Source organism: Vombatus ursinus, unplaced genomic scaffold (assembly GCF_900497805.2).
Source record: "Vombatus ursinus unplaced genomic scaffold, bare-nosed wombat genome assembly UNPS02014779.1, whole genome shotgun sequence".
NCBI lineage: Eukaryota > Metazoa > Chordata > Mammalia > Diprotodontia > Vombatidae > Vombatus > Vombatus ursinus.
The window spans coordinates 32,492,894-32,518,873 of NW_020954557.1; the positions used below are offsets into that span (position 1 = coordinate 32,492,894).

Sequence of the window (25,980 nt, forward strand, 5' to 3'; positions counted from 1 at the left end):
AGACATTGGAGTTTATTGAATAGAGAGGTGACATTGTTAGATTAGTTCTTTAAGAAGGTTAGTTTAGTACATGAGTAGAGGACTGACTGGAGGGGAGTAGAAAAGGAAGGGAATGAGTATTTATATAGTGCCTTCTCTGTCCCAGGCACGGTACTAAGCATTTTGCAAATACAGTCTCATTAGATCCTCAAAATGAGGATCGAGGGGGGCAGCGAGGTGGCGCAGTGGATAGAACACCGGCCCTGAAGTCAGGAGGACCCGAGTTCAAATCCGGCCTCAGACCAAACACTTGACACTTACTAGCTGTGCGACCCTGGGCAAGTCACTTAACCCCAATTGCCTCACCAAAAAAAAAAAAATGAGAATCGAGGAGAGACGAGGTAAGATCAAAAGGTAGGCCGTTACATCTGAGGTGATGAGGGCCTGTGCGGTTTCCACTTAAAGAGTATATCATTTGAAAAATGCTCTCCATCGCCAGGGAAAGAACTGACACAGTCTGAATACAGATAAAAGTATACTATTTTTTTACTTTGTTCATGGTTTTTGTTGTTGTTGTTGTTTGTGTTTTCTTTCACAATATGACATATATACACACATATACATATATGTGTGTTTGTATATATGTATGTGTGTACAGCTATACATACAGTTATGTGCATACATGCATGTGCATACACATATGTATATATGTGTGCATACACGCACATGCATGTGTGCACATGTATGTGCGCACGTGTGTGTGCATATGTATGTGTGCGTGTGTTCGCGCGCATGCAGGTGTGCTGTGTGTGCATGCATGTACACACATGTGTGTGCGTGTGTGCACACGCATGTGTGTGTACGTGTATATACGCACACACACGCATGCACACACACCCCTGGGTTCTGAAAGCTGAGCAAGGTTATAAATACCAGTTAGGTTCTCAAGTTAGTCCACAAAAGCCTATTAAATCCAAAACACAACTGTTGTGCCATTATGGTGTTGTGGTCATCCTGCCACGTACCTGTCGTCTCCCTTTTTACAAAGTAAGTTACTTGAGGATAGAGGTGCTTTTTGCTTGTTTTTTCTATCTAAAAATGGCAAATTTCTAAATGGCAAAGTGCTCCAGTATTTTTGCTAAGAAAAGCCCAAATGGAGTTGAGAAGAATTGGACATAACTGAAATGACTGAACAAATTTTTAAATAAAATTTTTTAATTTTTTTTTGCTATGGAAAAGATTCTTTTCCTAGAATCCAGCTTTCCTTGCTGTTTTTAACCAAGGAGATAATTTTGTTTTCTGGATTCCACAGAAGCCAGAAGGAAGAAAGGAAAAAAATAAAGGTAAACCAGATGGAAAAACAAAAGTCTAGAAAAAGTTTAACATATAATATCTCAGAAAGAAATAGATTGCATTGAATAAATTATACAAGTTGGCCAAGAGAAAGAAAAATAAAAAAGTGATATAAAGAAAAAGAAAAATGTCATTAAGATACCATATAACTCCACAAAATTCAATAACTTCTAATGCTATTTTTAAATAATTTTGAAAGGTAAAATGGCTTAGTGAGGTCAAGAATATCTGGATTCAATCACTGCTCTCAATAATACTAAGTCTGTCACCACTGACATGAGGATCTGGGAATTAAGGCTAAGTTAAAGTTACTGATGAAATCCCAGGCCTAGACTTGCCTCTCACCCACCAAAAAAGTTTTAACCTCAAGAAGGAAAGGAATTTTAATCAATTGCAAAGCAACTAATTAAAACTTTCTCTCTAAGGAAAAAAGGATCAACCCAATGTATGAACTGGATTCTAAATTTCTTAAGGTTAGAGGAAAATATTTATCTCCTATTTGACAACAAACATTAACAACGGATTTTTAAAAGTAGACTCATCTACTTTTTGACGTCACCTTTTCTTTGATTTCATCCTTAGGCATCATTTTCTTAGCTGTACCACAAACACATCTTGTCATCTTCTTTATTATAAATACATATATCTATTCCTGCATCCATATGGTTGAGTTGGAAGGAACCTTAGGAAATTCTAACTCCTTCATTTTACATAAGAAAAAACAGAGGCCAAGGGCGGTCCAGTGATTTGCCCATGGTTGTTCTGTTAGTAAGTGTCAGATCCAGCATTCAAGTACTTCAAGTCCCATAACTCAAGTTCAGTCCTCTATTTCCTCTGCAACTAACTGCCTCCTTGACTTTTCCTTCTTTATCCCTGAAAATTCTCTCCCAGTAACAGGACTGTGAGAAGTATGAAGTAAATCACTTCTTATGGCCATTGATGCCTATCCTTTCCTTTTTTATTGTTGTTCAATTGTTTCAGTTGCATCCAATTATTCATGACCCCATTTGGGGTCTTCTTGGCAAAGATGCTGGAGTGGTTTACTACTTCCTTCTCCAGCTCATTTTACAGATGAAGAAATAAGCTAACAGGGTTAAGTAGCTTGCCCAGGGTCAGACAGCTATTGTCTGAAGCTGGTTTTGAACTCGGATCTCCTTGACTCCAGGCCTGACACTCTGTTCACTGAGTCACCTAAATGCTCCTTTTCTTAGAATGATATCCATTTGTTTTCTTATCTGTCCAATTACATGTAAAATCTGATTAGATTATAGATAACTTTACACATCATCATTCTTAAAACAATGCCAAAATCACATAAGCCTTTGATAATCAGTTACATTTCTACTATTACCTGGATGAAGCTCGACTACAAGGATGAATAAGACTCTTTAGAACACAATGACCTCACAAGCATTACATCACAATGAACTGTGTCTATGCTCTTCTAGAGTTATTTTTCCTGTTCTCAGATCTGTATAAGTGATAGTAAAAATAGGATACACTTAAAAGTAGTGAAACTATTAATCTTAGATAGTTTAATGTCATGCTCCAAAGTGCTATGAAATCTGGTACTAAATGGCCAAGAGAAATAAAAAGAAAAGGAGGATTAAGATAGTACTTGATATTCCAAAATCACAATTACTCCAGTCTACGAACCAAAAGGAAATTAGAGATGCTTTAAAGTAAGTATTAGTGTTTCTCATTTGTCAATACTTCTACACCATTATATAACTTTTTTCTAGTTTTATCTCCATGAGTCTACCTTTAGTAATATGTTATGACTATTCATTGCCACTGAATTATTGTGATTTGAGTAGTGGATTTTAAATGTTTTGAAATAAAGAAAAGTCTTGATGAAGGCATTCACATTTGTATGATAAAATGGAAGATATACATATTGGCCTTTTTAAGTGCCCACTATATATTAAGGGGAAAAATTGCAACTCAGTAAAACATAAGATAGTTATAGAATTACACAGATCTATTAATTTGCATATTATCTGATTAACCTCTTTTCCCCAATATTCTTTCTCCTGAAACTGGATCCTTGTTATCTACCCCATGTAGAGCCCTCAGGCCCTCTTCTGAAGGGGAGTTGATGAGTTGTCCAGAATATTTTAATGCACTTTACTGATGTCTTCGGCCAGATGCACTCCTTTTTTGTTCTCAGTCCTCAAGCCCCACACTCTGTAAAGTTAAGTGTTAGAAAATAATGGAACCTAAAGGTCAAAGGCTAAAGTATGCCTGAAATAGTTGTATTATTAACCTGAGGTATTTTGTGGTGTTGTTCAGTTGTTTCATTCATGTCCCACTCTTCACAACCCCATTTGGGGTTTTCTTGGTAAAGATACTGGAGTGGTTTGCCATTTCCTTCTCTAGCTCATAGGAAGGAAGAAACTGAGGCAAACAGAATTAAGTGACATTGTCAGTGTCTGACTCCAGATTTGAACTCAGGATGATGAATCTTCCTGACTCCAGGCCTGGTGCTCTGTGCACTATGGTGCCACCTAGCTGCCACTTTGGGGCATTATCAAGGTAATTGTCCGCTCAAAGGCAAAAATCTACAAACCCAAGAGTTTTTCTAGTTCCTTTCCCTTTAAATCCCAAATCATGGCATTTAGGGGTTTTTTGTTTTGTTTTGTTTTACCTATTAACTATTATACTTATTATATCATATTGAAGTTTTATAGTTCACAGGATGCTGGAGAGTTAGCTCTGCTAACTATCCCTCTACTAGGCTAACACTGTTATCTCATACCATCATGGACTATGCATTATCTAAACTTTATACTTGGGGCAGTAGTCACTTAACAGTTTTTGAATGAAGAAATCTACAATTTTATCTATGGAATGGTTAAATGCTATATAAAATAATAATAATAGCCAACATTTATATAGAGATTTAAGGTTTGCAAAGCACTTTTCACATGTTATATATACTATATATGTACATATATACATATACATGATGTTGTATAGTGGTCACAAGTTATCATATAGAATTAATCATACTCATTTGAAGTGCTCATGAAAACTTGGGTGCTAAAAATTGCTAATCCACTTTTGTTTTCTAATCCATGGTTTTGTTTTCTAATCCATGGTTTTACTTGCTATAATGTTATTTCGTTCACGTTCATACATTGATGACCTGTCATTTCATTGCTTCAGAAATTATCTCCACTTTGCAGGCTGCAGCTCATGTATAATGTAATGTTTCAAGTAACTTGAGGCTCAGGGCCATTAAACGATATGTTCATTGTCACCCAGTGACAGAAGTCACTTTTTGATCCCAGGTTGTTCTAACACCAAGCCCAGTGCTCTGCATGTTTCATCATGCTGCCTCTTTTGCTTAGTTCTTTAAAAAACAAACACAGAAATCATTACTGCAGTTAGCTCTTAATCCTGTTAACTCAACATTATCCACAAGTAGGTTATTTATAGATCTGGAACAGCTTCACCTCTTCCTTACTTCTTCATAGTCCCCATTCCCATTGACAAAGTTCAGCAAAGAGGACACCCATTATCAGTTTCTGTGTTTAATGATCTCTCTTCTCATTAAATGAACTCGATCATCTAGAAAGACTTTTAAATGCAGAACAATTCAATGACTTCCATGTGATGTGCCCCATACTCCTTGCCAATAACATAACCATATACATACATGGCAAGGATGGCGGGGGGTTGGGGGGGAGCAGGGGAAGGTGTAGTAAAAAGCCCATTTTCTTCTACTATCTCTACCACTTACTAGCTATGTAACCTTGGGCACACTGTTTTATCTTTCTGGGTCTCAGACCGTAGAACATTTGCATCATAGATTCTGAGATGAGAGTGATCTCAGCTTTGCCTACCTATAAAATGAAGAGATTGGAGTAGATGAAAGTATCCTTTTGTTTTAGCCTGTGATTTTGTGATTATGTAAGTTTCAATATATTTCCCATGGAAATGATAAATCATGCGTATGCATGCATAGGCAGCTGGGTGGTACAGTGGATGGGGCACTGGAGCTCCATAGATTCAGCGAAATTTGAGTTCAAATCTTGCCTGAGGCACTTTACTAGCTATGTGACCCTCTGTGCCTCAATTTTCTCCTCTGTAAAATGGAGATAATGATAACTTCCTCCCACTGTTGTTGTGAGGATAAAATAAGTTAATATTTGTAAAGTTTTTTTGCAAAACTTAAGTATTATACAAATGGTAGTTGTTATTGCTGCTGTTGTTACTACCATTATTATTTGGTGAATATCATGGGCCAGGATGTTCTGATATAGATCCAGGGAAGCTTGAGTTGACTCTTCACACACCTCCATTTTTTCCAAACCAAGGCCATTTGTGCAAGATCCTGCTGACTTTGCCAGTTGTCCCAGAGAAAGTTTGATATAGTGTGAACCAGAAATTTGTGGCCCCAGCTGCCCAAATTATAGATGTCCAGGGGTCAGGGGATTGACTTGAGAGGCAGGACACATTTTTTTTGTTGTTCCATCATTTCAGTCATGTCTGACTCTCCATGACCCCATTCAGGGTTTTCTTGGCAAAGATACTGGAGTAGTTTGCCATTTCCATCTCCAGCTCATTTTACAGATGAGGAAACTGAAGCAAACAGGGTTAAGTGACTTACCCAGGGTCACACAACTAGTAAACATCTGAGGACAGACTTGAACTCAAGAAGATGAGTCTTCCTGACTCCAGGCCTGACACCCCATCCACTGTGCCACCAAGATATAGAATGATATATAGTATGTTAAGCCCAACAAATACACATACACACAAACACTGTGAGACAGAACACTGTAAAACAGAGCAAAGTCAATTTGAATTAACTTTGTTCCCCAGGTCAATTGACCTGAAACCTAGCTGTGGGCCCTTTGGGCAAGGAGTATAAGAAGATTAATCTATGGATTGAGCAGCATGCTTCTAAAACCTCATAGAATCCCTTCCTCTCCACCCCTTCCTTCAGCCATGAACTGCTTTTCCCTCTTTGTGGCTTGTTTACCTTCTTGTGGAGTATTTTTTACCTGGAAATCATCAAGTAAATTTTTAGTAAAGTATTTATCTGAATGAATCATCAAACTCCAAGTGATTCATTGTGCCAAATGAAGAACCCATTTACTGAATGTGTTTAGAAAGAGAGAGGGTATTTTTATATTGCACAGAGGCTGAAGAAATAAAGTGAGAGTTGCCAAAATGAAGAAACTTGTCAGCTTCTCAGTTTTCTCCAATTTATGTTTTCATAGCAAGGTTTTATCTTGGTATTAATTATTATAATATCCTGAAAATCAGTCTGCTAATATTCACATAGAAATAAGGAAATCCATCACTAATTCAAATAAAAGAAATTAGTTTTACCTATTTATTTTATTTTTTACTACTGAAGAATTATTTGTGCCTCATTGCCTTACTCTATTAGTATGGTTAATCAAGATGGACTTTTTTTCCCATCTCTGTGGTAAGTTTAAAGATTAAAGCAGTGAAGTGTGAGTTATTATTAAAATATCTTAAAGTTCCTAAATTCTCTAAAATCTTGGATGGAATTTTAGTTTTCTTAAATTTTGTAACACCTAAGACTATCAAATGCATAATGGCCTCTTTTGTACTTTCACCACCTTTTAAAATATTTGACTTGAATATTTTAATAAAGTAAATGCAAAAATCCATGCTTAGAACATCTTCTCAATTTAGCCTATTTGAATTTTTCTAGGAAACTGCTGGACACCGAAGATGAACTCTCTGACATCCATATCGATTCAGTCCCATCAGAAGTTCGGGATTGGTTGGCTTCTACCTTCACACGGAAAATGGGGATGACAAAGAGGAGACCTGAAGAGAAGCCAAAGTTTCGTAGCATTGTGCATGCTGTCCAAGCTGGAATTTTTGTGGACAGGTGAGTGTAAATTCTATCATTCCAAAAGTGAATAGTAACAAATGCCAAAGAAATATTAATGAAAGTGAAAACAACAGACCTTAAACTGGATTACAAATATATCTAATGGTGGTAAATGGACTGTCTGCATGGAGGCAGTGGGATCTTCCTCACCAGAAGGCTTTTAAAAAAAGCTGCATGGTTGTTTGTCATAGAATATAGGGGATTTTTCTTTAAGCATAGGTTGGCAATATGATCTCTGAGGTACTTTCCAACTCCAACATTCTATGATTTAGTGAGCAGATATCCTGCCTCATTAAACTTCATGGTACTTATACTACACACACACACACACACACACACACACACACACACACACACACATACAAATGAAAATGAATCTTGCTAGTTTTTTTTAATTTTGACTTTTTTATGCTAAGAAAAGGTTTAAAGAACCTTTTCAACAAATAAGTGCAAAATTCCATTGATTATGAGTTGGATGACAATACTTAATGGTACTTATTTTTTTTTTTGTTAGCACATCTTTGGTGAAAATGTAGCATTTGATGAGATAGCTGATTCCTATGAATGACTTCAGATTCCCACACCACAAAGGACCATGGTTGTTTAAAAACTAAAGATCTATTATCTATCAACCACCAAACAAAATCTCTCATTTTTTGACTTCACGGTGCTTGTTGCTTCCATTTGTCTGGGGTGAGGGGTGGTGGGAGTGGGGAGAGGGAAGGACAAATCTGTTTATGAAGATGTTTTATCGATGTCAGTGAAGCAGGTCAGATCTGAGAACTTCCTGGAATCACAAAGGCAAAGCACTCAGTTAATTCTGAGATGTGAAAAACACATCCCAAGCATATCTGATCCCAGCCTTACTGCCAGCCATTTTGCTCCTTAATAGCATAGACAATTTCTAACTCAATCAGGTTTTACTACTGGAGGCAATACTGGCTAATTATGGATAACATGATCTAGACTAAGTTTTGTCAGTTCCTTATATTACAAAATAATGAAGATTCTCCATTTTGAAAAAGAACAGTAATGCCTTATATTTATATAACCCTAATTGAAATTTATATAGGAAGATGAAATTGGCAGATTGGTGCAGTATGATGATTTTCCCTCCCAAGATGAGTTTAGCATTAAATGATGGCTCCTATTAATTAATGTTTTCTGATTCCGGCATAGTCTGCTTTTACTTGTATCAAAAACTTAAATTTTAAATATTTTCCTTATGCAGGTAAGGCTACTTGGCTTCTATTTCAGTTTTCAAAATGAGAACAAGAGTGAAAATTTGTTATGAGAAGAATGCTCTGTAACTGTAATTGTTCCCTCTAATATGCGGGAGTAGTTATTTTTGCTTTGAAATCCTAGTTTTCTCCTATTTCCTTTGGTGTCTCCTTTGTACTTACCTCCACCCAACGTATTAGCCACTTTATGTTTTTCCTATTTACTTGGGCTGTTTCAAAATTGATTACAGTGGCTGAACTAGCAGTGAGCCACAGTCTTGTCCTATTTGTTGTATAACCCTGGCCTTCATCAGATTTTGACTTGAGATTTCATCAACAAAAGTAACCACCAAGAAGAAAACTGCCTTTACCAATGCTATTAGGCATAGTTTCTGTAACTTACAATCTTAGAGTAGTCTAGATAAACACTGAGAGGTTAAGTAACTTGCCCAGGAACACACAGCCTGTAATTGTCAGAGAAAGGACTTGAACCCAAGTCTTCCTGGCTCTGTGGCTGACTCTCTTTTGTCAGTGAAATAATAACAATAATAAATAGCTTATGCTTAACACTTTAAGGTTTGCAAAATACTTTGTAAATATTGTCTCATTTTGTCCTTATAATGACCCCGGGAGGTAGATGCTAGAATGTCAATGGTATTTTCTTCAATGATTCTAGGCCAAACTAGTAAAAAATTTGAAAGGAGAAAAGTATATTGTTGGGGGATGGTTGCAATGATAAAAGAATAGATTATTTCTATTAGAATTTTTTTTCAGAAATATTCCTTAAACTAGCCAAAGTTGTGCCAACTATCTTTTTCTGTTTAATTTGAAATTAATATGAGTCCTAAATAACACTGAGAAAAGGCCATGAGAATATTATTACTACATTGTTTTTCCCTGAAGGACACTATCCTTTTATCCTTTTTTGTGTGTTCAGAAAACACTGCAGAACTTAGAAACATATACAGAGATTTAAGTTAAGATAACACTCCAATATATTTTCTATCATGAGGAAAGAGATTAAAAAGATTTTTGCAGAATATGTTGTATATGCTTAGTATGCCTGTGTTTTTGCACACTGTGTTTTGTGCTGCCAGTTACAGATTTTTTTTGGTAGCCAAACTAATTACTAAAAAGTATCAAGGAAAAGGCTACAAGAAATTAATAGACTAGCACAGTAAGGGAATTAAATCTTTTTTAGTTGAGAAGCCTACATTAATTAGTGCATTCAAAGTGCTGGAATATAATTCTCATTAGATTTATAAAAGTAATCATATTCCCTGTATATTTCCTTCAATTGGATTTTTAGCTTAATCTGTCCATTTTTAGAATCATAATGAGAAATCTCATAAATTATCCATTATATTGGATTGAAAACTGGCCTTAGAGTTGGGAAGATCTGGGTTCAAGCACGTCCTCTGACATATACTAGTAGTTGTGTGAACCTGGGGAAGTCACTTATCCTCTTAGTGTCTTAGGCAACTCTAAGAATTAAAGTGGCAGTTCAGATGTTGATTTGCATTGATGGAAAGGTGTTTTCTGGATACAACAGCACATCATCATATGCAAATAGGAGCATCAGTAGGATCACACAGTCCTCGTTGAAATGCTTGTGGTTTATATCATCCATCACAGCCTTGACAAATATACATTTTCCTGAGGCAAACCTTATCTGATATTAATGATCAAAGAGCCATTGAACAGGATTGTTAGGGGTTTTTTTAATCTGTTGTAATGTCTTTCAAGGAATCTCAAATGATTTTGATGTATGGGTGGGGGATACTTTGTTGGAAAAGAGCCTGTAGGGTGGAGTTTTGCTCAATCAAATCAAATACATTTTCATAATTAACAAACAGGTATAATGGAGACATACTCTTTACATCTTTCAGCTAACTCTCAGAAAGGTGGTAAACTAAGGGAAATAATTAATAACAAGTCACATATTTATTTCAGGTCTTCAGTAGAATATGTTGTTTTGAGATAAATAATGGAGAAAATCCTTCAATTTCTACTTCCTTCTTATTGAGGGAATAAAATTCTGCCCTTGAATGAACAGTCTCTTCTTTCAAATTTTTGCTACTGGGATTCTCATTTGTGGACTGAAGTAGTAAGCCAATCATTTATACATAGTGTTATTAGTTTTGATGCCAATATTATTTTTATTTATTTTACTAAAGAAACAGGGGGCAGCTAGGTGGCACAATGGATAGAGCACCGGCCCTGGATTCAAGAGGATCTGAGTTCAAATCCGGCCTCAGACATGTAACACTTACTAGCTGTGTGACCCTGGGCAAGTCACTTAGCCCCACTGCCTAGCCAAAAAAAAAAAAAGAAACAGGTATAACTTTGGGCTCTTTATGTATATTTTCTGAGATAATTTCAAGTAATATTAAATAGTGCCAACTAGAGAAATGTTTGTTTCTCCTTTCTAGTTCAATATCTCCATTTAATATTTAACAAGCTCTTTCCTATTACATTCAACTACTATAATAAATATATCTGTTGCTCAGAAATAAGAAAAAGAAATTCATCTAGCAGAACAAACTTTGGATGCTCAGCCCAAATAGCATAAAGAACTTTCTGTCAGAAGACATGGCCTATCATATACAAAGCTTTCCATCATTCAGTGGTTTGAAATCAGGATGGAGATGTCATGAATTCCAAGTAACTTGCTCTTCTTGCAGAATGTCAAAGATTCCAAGCAACTTGCCCATTTCAAAACCATATTAATAGTGTATGAATCTATGCACACACACAAAAAAAGAATTTACTTCCAAACTTTGATGGATCCAAGGTTTTATTAATTAGCACTCCTTTTACCAATGAAAGTTGTGAGCCCACCACATTTTCTCACCTTTGTATCACAGTTTAGCCATATCTTTCTATCCATTGTTCATAGAAGATCTACCCAATGTTCTAGAGGATTTCCTCTGGCTTTAAAAAAAAATCTCAGGAATACCTTTACAACTCATTATGATCAGAGTTTGTGCTCTATATTGACACAGACATCTGAAACTGTTCATTTAATTGTTGCTATTCTAAGTGTGAATTTTTTATCTGATTCCCAATTTATTGATAAACAGTTAGAGGAACCAAACCTCATTAATACCAATATTCTTGCTATAAACTAAGTGAGAAGACATACGGAAGTTACAGCTCAATGATGAGACAGCTCACTTCTCTTTAGGCAAATGAAGGAGTTAGCAGAATTCTTTTCTATCATATAGAATAAAGAAACAGCATAAAATAGCATCAAGATATATCATGTTATGCTATACTTGGTCATCTCCACTTTCAGTATTCATATTGTACATGCTTAAGAAGATAATTTCAATGTTTGCATTGACATCCATTGAAGGGAATGAAGAAGTAGAGAAGTTTTATTAAGACTTCAGCATGATTTTGATAGTTGACTTTCAATGACAACATAGGCACAAAGAAAAATTGCAAAAAAAAAGTATGTTAGAAAGGATTCAAAATTAGGAAATGAAGGCTTATAGATTATTTAGAAATCTCATGTCCGTATGCCATGAATAGATTCCTCAAGCCTAGAGTCATTTAAAAGGTTTTGGGCATAGCAAGCACTGAATAGCATCACAAAGAATGCTGGTTAATTATGTAAAAGGATTTCTGGATTGGCTACTTATGCAGTCAGACCGCTTGACTATTACAAAGACCAAACATTAATACTAAATTGAGTGAAAAAGTCCAGATGGAAAAAAGATGGAATGGGCAATTATTACTATTTGAACTTGACCTATTTTTTTTTAATCAGTTGAAATAGAAAATGGTAGAAATGGCTTAGATCTTGCCCTCTGCTGGCAAAGTTTTCAAGGATCCAGGGTTACTGGCAAACTATGATAAAACACTGAAGTATGACTTTGGTAGAAGAAAAGAGAACATAATGAATGATAAAAGGTAAACTTAACCAAAAGAAATTTTCCTTTAGACTTAAGGAACTACATAGACTTTCACTTAATAATTGTCTGTTTATCTTTTTAGGATGTACAGACGGAGTTCCAACCTATCTGGTCTGGTTTACCCATCATCTGTCATTGTAACATTAAAGGTGAGAACTTAAATTTGTTCTATTTTTCTCCAATTTTAGTTCTGAACTTTTAATTAAATTAACTGTCAAAAATAATAAATTTCTGTGATAAGGACATGCTAGCATGTATATTAGTTTTAAAATTTTAATTTAAATATCCCACTCTAAATCATAACCTAGTAGACTGACTGAAAAATTGATCTTTGGAGCCTATAAAATGACAATTTTCCCTTTTTATTTAAGAATTTTTATAAAGTACCTTTAAGTGAAATCAAATTCAACTAAGTGTATACTTGGATATATATATAAAGAATAAATGGACTTGGCATTGCTATGAGATTAGTTTTTTAAATATGAGTACTATGAGAAAGAGTAAAAGGTAAGAATAAAGTGATTATACAGGAAAATCATCTCTGTTATGACTTCAGCATGAAATAAAGTTGGTTTGATCCATATAGCTAGATTTTCTGAATGAAAGTTGACAAAGGGGACTCATTGGTTCATTTGTTCTCACTAACTCCATTTTCCATGGTACTCTCACAGTTCTTACTGGGACAACTTGCTTTTTGGGTAGGCATTCATTCCCAGTGTCATTTCTTCAGAGGATTTCCTTTAGGGAACAATGTGACACTTTTTCTCTCAAATGAGCCAACTAACTGAATTAGTTATTTGAGGGAATTTGTAGTCCCAGGGATAACTGGAAGGTGCTACACCCAAATACTTCCACTACTGTTCCTTGATACCCAATGTTCTTTTAACAGTATGTAAAGCCTTTTATCCCAAAGGTAGAGAGAAATCTTAAAATTGAAATCCACCCATAAGATGCAACATATGAGTTTTAAAATGGGAGACAGCATGGAGCAATAAAAAGAATGCTCTATTTGAGCCAAATCTTGCCTTTGCCACTATCTTAATTCCTGTTTGACTGTGGGCAAGCCATTTAACTAGTCTGGATCTTATTTTATTCAATATAAAATGAGTATGTTAGGCTTCAAGACATCACATGTCCCTTCCATTCCTACATCCGTGATCCCATGGAATGACAACTTATCAGAGCCTTCGCCAAGGGTAGATTTTATTGTGAGTAGAAGTTGGTGGGGGAGCTGCCAACACAGAAATAATTTTTGGTGATTTCTTTGTTTATTGATTTTAAGCAAGGCATTAAATAGGGAGATGTATGATCTCCAAAGATATTCTCCATAGTGATTGAGGATATACTGAACAAAATCAAGAAGGGAGAACAAATTCATTTAGATGGTGGGGTCTTCAAGTTAATCAATTAAGTTGGAGACAAGGTAGAGGAAAAGGATACCCTAAATCGGGGAAAGACTCTCAAAAGTTTATTATTGTCCTCTTTCCTGATGTTCTCAGTTCCATCAAAATTTGTCCTTAGTATCTATTAAATACTTTTCTATGCCAGATACCTTGCAAATTAACTCACTGGCACATATGTAGTTCTTTGAAGTTTGCAAAGTGCTTTAAGAATGTCATCTCATTTTATCCTCAAAACAATCCTTGGAAGTAGGCCCTATTATTATCTCTGAGGCAGATAGAGGCTAAGTGACTTATCTAGGATTACCCAGCTAATCAGTGTCTAAGGCAGGATTTGAACTCAGGTCCTCTGGTTAACATATCCAGCACTCTATCCATTGTGCCACCTACTTGTTTATGGGAGTCCCGTTTGCTGTCCATGTTTTGCCTATTTCTCACTTAAAATCACTGACACAGAGAGAGAAAGAATTAGATGACATCACAAACTAAAACATATCCTTTTTTCTTTCTACAGGATGTAGATAAATGGTCATTTGATGTATTTGCCCTAAATGATGCAAGTGGAGAGCACAGTCTGAAGTTTATGATATATGAACTATTCACCAGATATGACCTTATCAACCGCTTCAAGGTTAGAAACATTAAATGATGAGAAAAACTAATGAGTTAGATATAAATAAAATGACAGAATATGTCATTAAATCAGTTTCTTTTGGGATTTATTAACATAACAGTAGGAGAGAGTAAGAAAATATATGCATGATATTTGTGAGCAGCTACATAGTTCCCTGATGTCATTGTCTTACACACTTCCATGCTCCTTTGGAATTCATTATATCAGTATATTTATTCACTTTCTATAATACTTACTATGACAAATCACATTTATATAATGCTTTAATGTTTGCAAAGTCATCTATACATATATACACACACACATATATATACATACACATATATACATATGTACCTGAATATATGTATATGTGTATGTAATTTGGATCTCACAGCTCTGTGATATAGGTACTATTATTATCCCCATTTTAAAGATGAGGAAACTGAATCTGAGGTTAATTGTTTTGACCAGGATTATGTATCTAATAAGTGACTGAGGCAGGATTTGAACACAGGTCTTCCTGACTGGAAGTCTACTACTCTATCCATTGGTCCTGATCGACTAGTTATAGATCCTTCTGGAAGAAATCTGAGACCCTTTCTTAAGGATACAATAATGGTGGCATTCGAGACAGAGATATCTATTTTGTAATATCTTGTCTCAAAATTACACTGGAGAGATTTACAATCAATTTATGCCTTTGGGGGCACTAAAAGATCAGAACCATAACCAGCAATTTTTGGCATCCAGGGAAATCAGCACAAAATATGCTCAGAACAAGTAGTATAAAGGGTAACCTCAAATCACCTTAGTGTTTTATGATATGAAAATAACCCCCAAAAATAATTATGACAAACAATTGAGCAGCAGAATAAATTAGTTAACAAATTAGCTTATTAACTGCTGAAGGAGTACATAAGTTAAAATTGTTGTACTCTTTGAATTTTGATGCCTTGTGGCAAAACTCCTGTCACCCCAATCCTCATTACAACTTTAGGTTTAATCCATATTACTGAACAGACTATAGCCTATAACTTTAGTTATTAACATTTAAAAAAAATCATAGAATTTTAAACTTGGAAGAGCTCTTAGACATAGCTTAACTCAATCCTTTCAACTCACAGATGTCTCAGCTGAGACATCCTTTTTAGAGCTAATAATTTTCTGTTAGGTAACACTTGTTAATGATGCTAAAACACAGGGTTTGACCTGGGAGTCTGTTGCAGCTATGTTCTTAACCACAAATTCAACATAACCAAATATACTAGTTTATTTGACTTCAAATACTGTTTTACTCATGTTGATTTTGTTAGAATAATAGTTTGTTAGAAACATAATGAATAATCATTGCTTTCCACAGATTCCTGTTTCTTGCCTAATTTCCTTTGCGGAAGCCTTAGAAGTTGGTTACAGCAAGTACAAAAATCCGTATCATAATTTGATTCATGCAGCAGATGTCACTCAAACTGTGCATTACATATTGCTTCATACAGGTATCATGGTAAGGAATCTTATCTTTGTATCTTAGAGAATTAGGTGAAGCATATTGATGTGACCATCTCCTTTTTTCTAATATCTAACCCTCACTTATTCCTTTAACAAAAGACAGGACTTTAATAGAAGTCCAGTATCTCGTTATGAATAGAACATAACCATTATTTTAGATTTTCTGTGGCTATTTATTTATATTCTGAAATTTATACAAAATATATAGGTATTTTAATTTTATAAAAGAAGATAACCAAAGGAGAATTAGATCACATTAACCATGTATTTTGAAAAATGGAGACTGGTGAGCAACTTTTGTTTTCTAGTATGTTTTTCAAAGGTATTCAGCAAAAACAAAACAAAACAACAAAACATCATTACCTACATCTATCAGATAACATTCTTTTATTTCTTCTGCAGTTCTTCATTGGCAATATGTTGCAGCCTACTCATACCTACCACGCACCTCTCTATCATCCTTTGGGTGACATTGTGCTATTTCATGACTCATATAGTATTTGCCAGGAGAATATTAATGCTTAAAATATGGGCATTTGTTTCAGGGAGAAGCTTGAGGTCATTAGGAATACCATATGATTTATAAAGTCAGGCTAACCCACTCTCCTCCTGTCCAATTCTGACTCCTCTCTGTTCTTCCTATCCAAAGAAAAATGTACTGATGGACAAGCTCTAGGTGTTGTCTTATAGAACTACGTCATGATCTGTACAATAGCCATTCTTGATGGGCTTAATTGTTCTCATTTGAAAGGCTAGGATGAACTCTTTCTAGTGGTGATGGATTCCATTTAGGAGGGCCTGCACTAGTCTGGGTCTTGTTCCCATTTGAATAGTTAGGTTGAACTTCTTTGAGTGATAATCAATCTCACATAAGAGGACCTGAACTGTTTTGAACCTTGATGCAATGAGCACAATGTCATCCTCAACCAAGAAGACATAACAGACCTCATCATCTAGGGATTACCTTCCATTTAAAATCTTCACTGAACATCTTTCCTGACAGTGGTAAAATACCTTTGGTGATTGTATATTTCCTTTTTTCTGCCTCAATTCATATTGATAACCAAAGGATCTTCAAATTAACTTATGCTCATTATATCTCTCAAGGAATATTGTGAGATTTTAAATTTTTTGATGTGTGCATGGGAGATACCTAACTGGAAAAGAGACAGCCTTCATATGACAGTCATGGGCCAATTTCTGAAGCCTGAAGTTTGGTTGGAGTTGCCCAACCTTAACCTCTGGAACCCAAGGTCTTTCCTGACCAAAAAGATGCCTTTTCTTCAGAGGATAACTAAAGCAAGACATAATTGTTATTCCAGGTCCTCAATCCCAAGTCCTGTTCTTGTCCACAGTTTTCCTGGTTCCCATGTGCTATTTCTTTTTATATACAAGCTTAGGCATGACCCCCATAATCCTCTAGGATACTTTCAAAAAGGGATAGCAGCATTCTTTGTCATGTGACAACTTGTCTCCACCATGATCAAGCGTCATTTATTTCTCTCTTCTTCAGGGTTCTTGTTTTCTGGCTTTCCTTACCTTATTCTGTTCCTCTATCCTTTCATTCAGTTTAACTTGTCTTTTTTTCTGTTCTTGTTTATTCCTTTGGATTTGGCATTTATGGCTTCTTCTTTGTTGTCCCACTTATTTCACATCTCCCTGATGACCAAATTGTTATGTTTCTTGTCCTTACTGGGCTGTAAATGGCTAGAATGTTCCTGTAGTTAATGTTGATTATCAAAGAAAAAAGAAAGTCAGCAAGCCCTAAAGAAACAAAAGGGGCCTGGTCCAACTACACTGTCATTCTATGGACCAAAGGAGAACCTTGTAAGTAACATCAGCTCAATGTCACATTGAAATATCCAGCAAAAAGACTGAATTCATTCTCCTCTCCCTCTCTCTCTCCCACACACACACTTTCTCTCTCTCTCACACACACGCACACTTTCTCTATCTCTCTCTCTCTCTCTCTCTGTCTGTCTCTCATACACACACTTTTTCTCTCTCTCTTTCTCTCTCTCTCTCTCACACACACACAAACACACACACACACACACACATAAAGAGAGCTAGCTTACTTAGACTCGATTTTGAGTACTAGCTCAAACCCTTAGAAGTTAAGTTTTGATAACTACTATTTTTCATGCAGTGCACTAAAACCTTTTTTCTGTATTTTGCAAAAATGTCCTTTAGAAGAAAAAATACATTTAAGCTTAGTAAGACTTCATTGTCAAAGCCATGTGTTTAGTGATTTGCTTTCCCTGGGTTTGATAGGCATGACATATTAGTGTGAGGAAATAAATTGCTTCTTGACAGCTACAAATACTGTTATTTACACTAGATAAAGTTACTCTGGATTCTGGCTAAAGATGCCATGTTTACCCTCCATCTTGAGTATCACAGTGCTGATAGTTTTCATTTTAAGAGGCTCCTCTGAAGAGTTGTATGGCTTTGAAAAAAAGACTAAAATAAATAGCTAAGTGTGGCAGTTAAAAAAAAAAGATTGTGAAGTGCATCAAGGACAAATCAGAGAGATTGTGTGGTGCAGCATAAAGGTCTAGGAGACCTTCATTTCAGTCGCATCTCCACTACAGGCTTGCTGTATGACCTTGGGACATTTCTGTAGGGCCAAGTTTCCTTACCAGTAAAATGAGAGGATTGGATTAGATGATTTTCAAGGACTGTTCTGTGACTCTAAATTCTAGGGTTTTATGATTGCAAGAATGATGCTGATATATTGTCAGATGGGGTTATTTTGTCCTTTGGTCTGGCTAAGCTGTTTTTCTTTTCTTCTTTTTTTTCTTTTTTCTTTTTTAATAAAGGAACGCTCCTAGGGACTTAAGAGTGGGTTGAGGTAGCCGAAAATGACTGAGATGTAAAAACAAAAGGAATCAAAAAGGCTTTATTGAAAAGAGTGATGCTGAGCTAGAACTTAAATCAAAAAAAATAAAACATCCTTCTATAATTTTCTAATTATAATAAGCAGACATTCGACAAGATGTTATTTCAGGCCAAGAGACAGCCCAGATTTCACCCTGTTTCCTGTTTTGATAACTTTTACTTTTCAACAAAACCAAATAAATTTTTGTCATTTATCTAAAGTGTTTCCTGTCAGTTGGGAAAATTCAAGCTATATAGTTTTGTTCAGAGTGATGCTATCTTTTTTTTCTTCTAAAAGATCATTTTCTCAATTCCTTTTTATTTTTTCATCTGCCCAACAATTTGAAATAAAGTAAAAAGGACATTATATGCTATGGACTTCAAAACCAAACAAGGTCTGGAGATCATCTGAAGGACTGTGGGGAAGAGAGTTTTGTAGAATTACTATATGTTCTCTCTCTCTCTCTCTCTCTCTCTCTCTCTCTCTCTCTCTCTCTCTGTTGCTCTCTGTACATCTGTCTCTCTGTGTCTGTCTCTCTGTGTTTCTTTCTCTGTCTGTCTCTTTCTCCTTGTGTTTGTCTCTGTCTGTCTGTGTCTCTGCGTCTTTCTCTCTCTCTCTCTGTCTTTCTCTCTGATTCTCTCTCTTCCACCTTTCTATCTCTATATTATAGGAGAATGCTGGTAAAGGTTTAATAAGCAGTTGCATGACACACTTTAAAGTTTAATCTACACTATTCATATTTTCTCCATCACTTTCTTAAGTCTAGACAATCATTAAAAAACAATAAACCAAGCCCTGATTTGTAAGATTTGCTAATTACTAAGGTAAAAATACTTACAATTGCATAGACAAAAGGCTTTCAGGAGAGGATTTGAGCTGCCTCCAACATACTCTCCCCTTTCTCCCCATGATATGTGTAGATGATCTAAAAGAAGAATAGAAGTCAGAACTCTGAACAAAATTATATAGCTTGAATTTTCCCAGAAAACATTTTAGATAAATGAGAAAAATATATATCCTGAGGACAGCATGAGAGGGAAGTGAGAATTATTGAGAAATTTCAGTGGTACAGAAACCCAGGACCATATCACAGATTAACCTTCAATCCTAAAGAGAATGATGATAATGAATTACACAGACACAGAGACACACACACAGACACACACACACAGACACACACACACACCAAGTTGCAACAAGGATCTTCAACTACTGTGGGAATTACTATTATCTAGTGATTGCCTAAATCAATCCCCAAACTCAAAGGTAACCTTGCTAAGAATTGAGATGATTACTCAGTCTTTTATGTGAGCACCATGACTTATTGAACAGTGACCATACCAGATACAACCTCTCCTTAATCTTTATAATTGAAAGTGTCCATTTGTTGCTGAACTTGGGTCCAAAGTTGCAATGGCAAAACTATCAGTGCCTTACCTATCAATTCACTTAATGACTGCAGAAATAAGCTCTGAACCAAACCAGAGTTTGGTACCTCTGCAGAATGGGGGGGGGGTGAGGGGGTGAGAGGTGGGGAATGGTATGAAATGAAAAGAGTAGCAAAATGAAAATTATTGTAGAAGAAAAAGGAAAGGAAGAACAAATATTGCCTTCATTAAGTGGAGATGTCCTAGGAGCCAGGGTCCCGCCCCAGTTCTACTTCTTTGTATTTTTCAGCTAAATATTTCGTTAGAAACTTTGCCTTAAACATCAGTACAAATGACTAAAGATGGGGGCAGCCAAGTGGCTCAGTGAATAGAACAACAGCCTTGGTGTCAGGAGGACCTGAGTTCAAATTTGGCCTCAGATACTTGGTACTTACTATCTGTGTGATCCTGGGCAAGTCACAACCCCAATTGCCTAGCCCCCCCCCAAAAAAAACCAAAAAAAATAACTAAAGGTCTTTAATAACTATATATATTACATTAATTTCAAAACTTAAAATATGACAATACTTTTTAGTTATGCCCTCTAAGTCCCTATTAAGGACTTGTCCATTTATTCCTATTCACTTTTCCTCATATGAAACATTCATAGATTCATTGATACTTGACTCCTTTTGATAACATTGCATCCTGGACATGCTACCAAAAAGAGCAATATTTGACACAGGAGGTAATAGAAAACCACTGAAGTTTATTGAATATTGGAGTGTCATGTTAAGATTTGCACTTTAGTAAAATCCATTTGGCATCTGTGTAAAGAACAAATTGAAGACAGAGATTTGAGGCAGGAAAAATAGGAAGTACAAATAAGACGTGATAAGGGCCTGAAACAGGGTGGTGTCTATGTGATATTGTGGTAATACATAGTAAGGCTGGAAAGGTTGGGTAAGAAAATGTTATGGAATTCTTTAAATGTCAAATAGGAATATTTATATTTTATCCTGGGCAACTTGGTGGCATAGCAGATAGAGTGTTAAGCCTGGAGTCAGGAAGATTCATCTTCAAATGAGTTCAACTCTGTCCTCAGGCACTTACGAGCTGTGTGACTCCAGTATATTTGCCAAGAAAACCCCAAATAGGGTCATAAAAAATTGGGCATGATTGAACAAAACAACATATTTTATCCTAGAAATATGAGGGAGTCAATGAATTTAGTTGAGTAATAGAGTAACATGGTTTGAACTGTGCTTTAGGAAAATCACTTTGACAGCTTTGTAGAGGATGGATTAGAGTATGAAGAAACCAGTCAAGGAAACTTAATGAAGAGTCTGTTATAGTGTTACAGGTTTATGAGGACCTAAAAGAGGGTACTGGTTATATGAGAAGACATAAAGAAAGAGATGAGAGAGACATTGCTTAGTTAGGAATGACAACTGATTAAATACGTCAGAGTGAGAGTTAATTAAGGGTGCCACTCCCTTGAGAGTGACGAGTCCAGGATGATATTTATGCTGTGAACGTGGGGGACTGAAGGGATTGGCGTATTTCCAACGGAACTAACACTGTATGTTTTGAACTGGATATGCTGTAATCATCTGAAATTCAAAATATTAAGAGCAGAATGTATTCCTTTACCTACCAAAAAACCCTCCTTCTTTTGAGCTTTCCTATTTCTGTCAAGAACACTAGCATCTTTCCAATCACTCAAGTTTGCAATCTTTATGTTACCTTTGAATCCTACTCTCCTTTAGTCTATGTGTCCAATTGGTTGCAAAATCTTGTCATTTCTATCTTCAAAATATCACTAGGATCCATCCTCTCTTCTCCACTCACATAGACATTACTTGAGTTTAGGCTTCCATTGCCTCTCACCTATACTATTGCAATAACTTCCCAATTGACCTCCTTAATCCAACTCCTTCTCTACTCCAATTAATCCTCTATCCAATTGCCAAAATGATTTTCCTAAAATCCATGTCTGACTATATCACTTCCCATACTCAATAAAATTCAGAGTCTTCCTATGGCCTTGTGTTATACTATCTCACTCATCAGAATGTGAGCTCTTTAAGGTCAAGAGACAATTTCATTTTCATTTTTTTGTGCTTAGAATATTGTGTCTAAAACACACTAGTTGCTAAATCAATGCTTGTCAACCAATTTATTGATTTACCACAATGTGTACCACATTCTTCTTATTGTGCTTTTTTTGTACTATTTCATAAATGTTTTTTTTCCAAATTACTTTGCATCCTTATATTTATTCTAATCAAATTATAATATTCTATTACATTATTATATTACATTTTTAGCAATCCCAAGCCACTGTAGCTTTGTATGTAAAATTTTCTTTTCTATTAAATGCACATTATAGTACCTGTAATCTTACAAAGAATTGTTGAAGATGAACTGGGTTGAGAGGGAGAAGATGCTGTAGAAATACTATTAGTTTGGAAGAAACTCTTCTGTTCAGAAGAAACTCTTTGGGTTTTGACAATGACAAGATTTAGGTCATTTGCCTGACTGCCAGAATTAATGGCTTGCAGTTTCAAGGTAACTGTCAGTGTGACATTTATGGAGCATCTCACTTCTGTCTTCGATGACAAATACAGCCTGTCATGTCAAAGAAGCTCCTAGTTCCATTGACTGAAACATCCTTTAATGGAGTCATTGTTCTTCCATTTGTTAGTTCATGAATGACATCTTCAGGCTCAGGAGCTGGTGGCACAACATACAGACAGATGGATGGTCTTCACCAGCACTCATTTCTTTTGCTACTTTATTAACTTGTGGACTCTGCTCAGGTGACAGTGATGTGCAACTCAGATGCCTAGCTAATCATGTTCACGGCCAACGGCCCATGAAATGCCTTGTTTTATGCAGTGCAGTTCTTTATTGTGTCAATATGATTGACATAAGCCAAGGACCTTTACCATAGCTCACACCTGTGGATTGCTGGTACCACATTGTTTTCAGGCACTGTACTTCAAATATAAAAATCAGTGGGCAAAAGGGAGGCTTTGAAACTTTTGAAATCTAGCCCCAGGGTGAGTTCTGGAACACAGAGTACCACATTTTCTTTTCTTCTCAGTAGGCTGATTTATAGATAATGCTGCTTCCTAGCTATACACAGCAGTCTGTTAACAGTTTTCCTGCAAATGCTCTTCAATGAATTCACCTGTTCTAATTTCAATGTTTATAAACCATGCATAAGGTCAAAGGATTTAGAACTGGAAAGTGACCTTAGAGATCATTTAACATGATCCCTTCATTTTACAGGTGAGGCAACTGAGGACCAGAAAGGTGAAGAGAGTTGGCTGAGGTTTCATAGGTAGTGAACAGCAGACTTAGGAAGCTTTTTAAGGAAATATCTGTTGGTTAAAAAAAAAAAAAGAAAGAAAAAAAAGGAAACATCTGTTGTTCCCATTTCTTTTAATTACTAGGTTCATAGGCTCATTTAGAACTGAAAGCAGCCTCAGAGACCATCTAGTCCAGGTACCTTTCTTTTACAGATAAAAAACCTCAGACAAGCAGGCTTGAAAATCTTCAAGGAATTCTGAGGCATATTGCTTGCCCTGAACCTAACAACAAACTCAGTACTATTCATTATTAACATTCATCTTATATGTTTGATGATTTGTTTCAGTTTTCTTTATAGAAAATTATTTGGGGAAAAGGAACTTTCTACTCTAACTGACTATCCTACCTAGTTAGAGCTGAGTGATTCTCAACTAAAGTTCTACTCCAATTTCTATTCTGATGCTTTATCATAGCACAAACATGACCATGGTTTTGCTGGTAGAACATAGGTCTCTGGCAGGTCCTACAAAGCCAGAACAGCTTTGAGTTCTAGTCTTAGTGAATTGACTATGGCTTCCCATCCAAGGAACAGCCTAGCAAAGTAGAATGGCTTGTCTCCTGAAGGTTGGAGCCTCGGTGCCTTTTTTAAATCTAGGAAATTGATAAACGTATAAAAGGGCCTTCAATCCTATGGAATGAAGCTGGCAGTGGGGTGTAAAAGGATACAGAAGAATTGCAGGGTTCTTAAGCATCCAAAATCATTAGTTTAACTGTTTATACTCTTAATGTGAGTTTTTGTCCAGTGACCAATGAGTTGAAGGAACTGAACCACATCAATATTGAAATTCTTACAATAAATGAAACCAGAAGATTAAAAGTAAGTTACAAAAAAATGGAGTATCACAAATTTTCCTTTTGTAAGCAAATAAAGGAAATGGTGGATTTTGTTTCATCATGTGCCCAAAGGCAAAAAGCAGTACCATTTCATGGGACAGTTGAGACATCTTTACTGTGGTGCTCATGATGAGCTTGAGAAAAAATACTACCATGAGGATAATTGTACTTTAAGTTGAATATCTGCCAGCAAGTATAAAGAAATAAGATCTTCTAAGTAACCTGACAATATCCTTGTCAAACTAAGTCAACATCTACCTTTATGCTTGAACACTTCAATGAGTACATGGGTACCAAAGAGTTCAGCAAAGACTATATTGAAAAAAGTTCATGATGAAGAAATGAAAGAGGAAAGCAGATGAAGACAACTTAGAAGCTTCATTCTTTATTATCCTGCATGTTTACTTTTCCCAAAAAGAGGATCAGAAAGAATTGAATGTGGCAAACATTGAACTGTCACAAAAATGAAACTGGTTATATATTTTAAAATGTTTTATTGATAATGTTTTATTTTTATTTCACTTACATTTTCCCTTTCTATATCTCCCCATCCCAGAGAACCATAACATATAAAAAATAATTTTGTAAAGGAAAAAATGAAAAAGAGAAAAAAATCAGCGCGAGTTAATAAATTGAAAAAATTATCAGAAAATATATGCAGTGTTCTATACCTGTGGCCTTCCTACCTCTACAAAGTAGTGTGCATAAGGTGGTATCTTCTCACAGCTCTTCTCTTTTTTTCTGTTTTGTTTAACTTTTTAGTTAGTTTTTAAAAATGCATTTTCAGTTCTGAATTATCTCCCTCCCTCTAGTCTCTCCCCTACTCATTATAACTCTTTTTTGAGGTCATGACTGTTCTTTGTAATTTTGCAGCATTTTTGTGGTTGCTGTTTTTTCCCATTTTATATAGAATGAGTTTTTGTATATTTTTTAAAGCTCTGCTTATTTTGCTTTGCATCAGTAACTAATTATGTCTCAGGAAGAAACAGAATCAATTTTATTTCAGATAATGCCTAGCTAATAAAATCAAAATTAATGCCAAATTAGAAGAGAGGAAAGAGAAGAGATTTTATGCAATTATAACTATTCTAACCTAATCTGATGAAACAAGCTTTTGACTCTGGAAAAATAGGAAATGGACAAACAATAAAGATCTCTCTATCACCATTTCATAGGAAACTTTAATCAATGCAAAAAAGTAGCCACAGCTAATGACTGAGAGAACCCAGAAACTACTTCATCCAGCAAATGTTTAATTCCCTAGTCTTGTGGGCAGATGTGGCAACCAAAACCAAATATGGATACTAATAAAATATCATAGAATTCAGTTTAATGCTTTCACAATGATTGTGTACAATGTGCAAGGCACAATGCTATGTGTTAGAGAAGCAAAGAAAAATAAATTACACAATTAGCATCATACAATCATATATTTATGACTGGAAAGTACTTTATAGGACATCTAATCCAATGCTAACTTTATAGATGAGGAAACCGAACCTCAGAGATGTTATATGACTTCTTAAGGTCACTTGTTTTGTAGGTAGCAAAGCTGGATTTTTATTGAGAGATTCAGAGAATATGGAATCCCTCTGTAGCTATTGTTTATTTATTTCCAAAAAGCATTTAAATGAATAGAAACAAA

General features: G+C 35.6%; 1 protein-coding gene across 2 annotated transcripts in view; it reads left to right on the forward strand.

Annotated features, from left to right (window-relative positions):
• PDE1A (phosphodiesterase 1A) overlaps positions 1-25,980 on the forward strand; it is a 342,826-nt gene that overhangs the window by 224,277 nt on the left and 92,569 nt on the right. For both annotated transcript variants that reach the window (XM_027866098.1, XM_027866099.1), the window contains exons 3-6: positions 7,028-7,210; positions 12,436-12,502; positions 14,268-14,384; positions 15,730-15,870. In XM_027866098.1, coding sequence (XP_027721899.1) covers positions 7,028-7,210; positions 12,436-12,502; positions 14,268-14,384; positions 15,730-15,870 — 508 coding nt within the window. The remainder of the gene's footprint in view (positions 1-7,027; positions 7,211-12,435; positions 12,503-14,267; positions 14,385-15,729; positions 15,871-25,980) is intronic.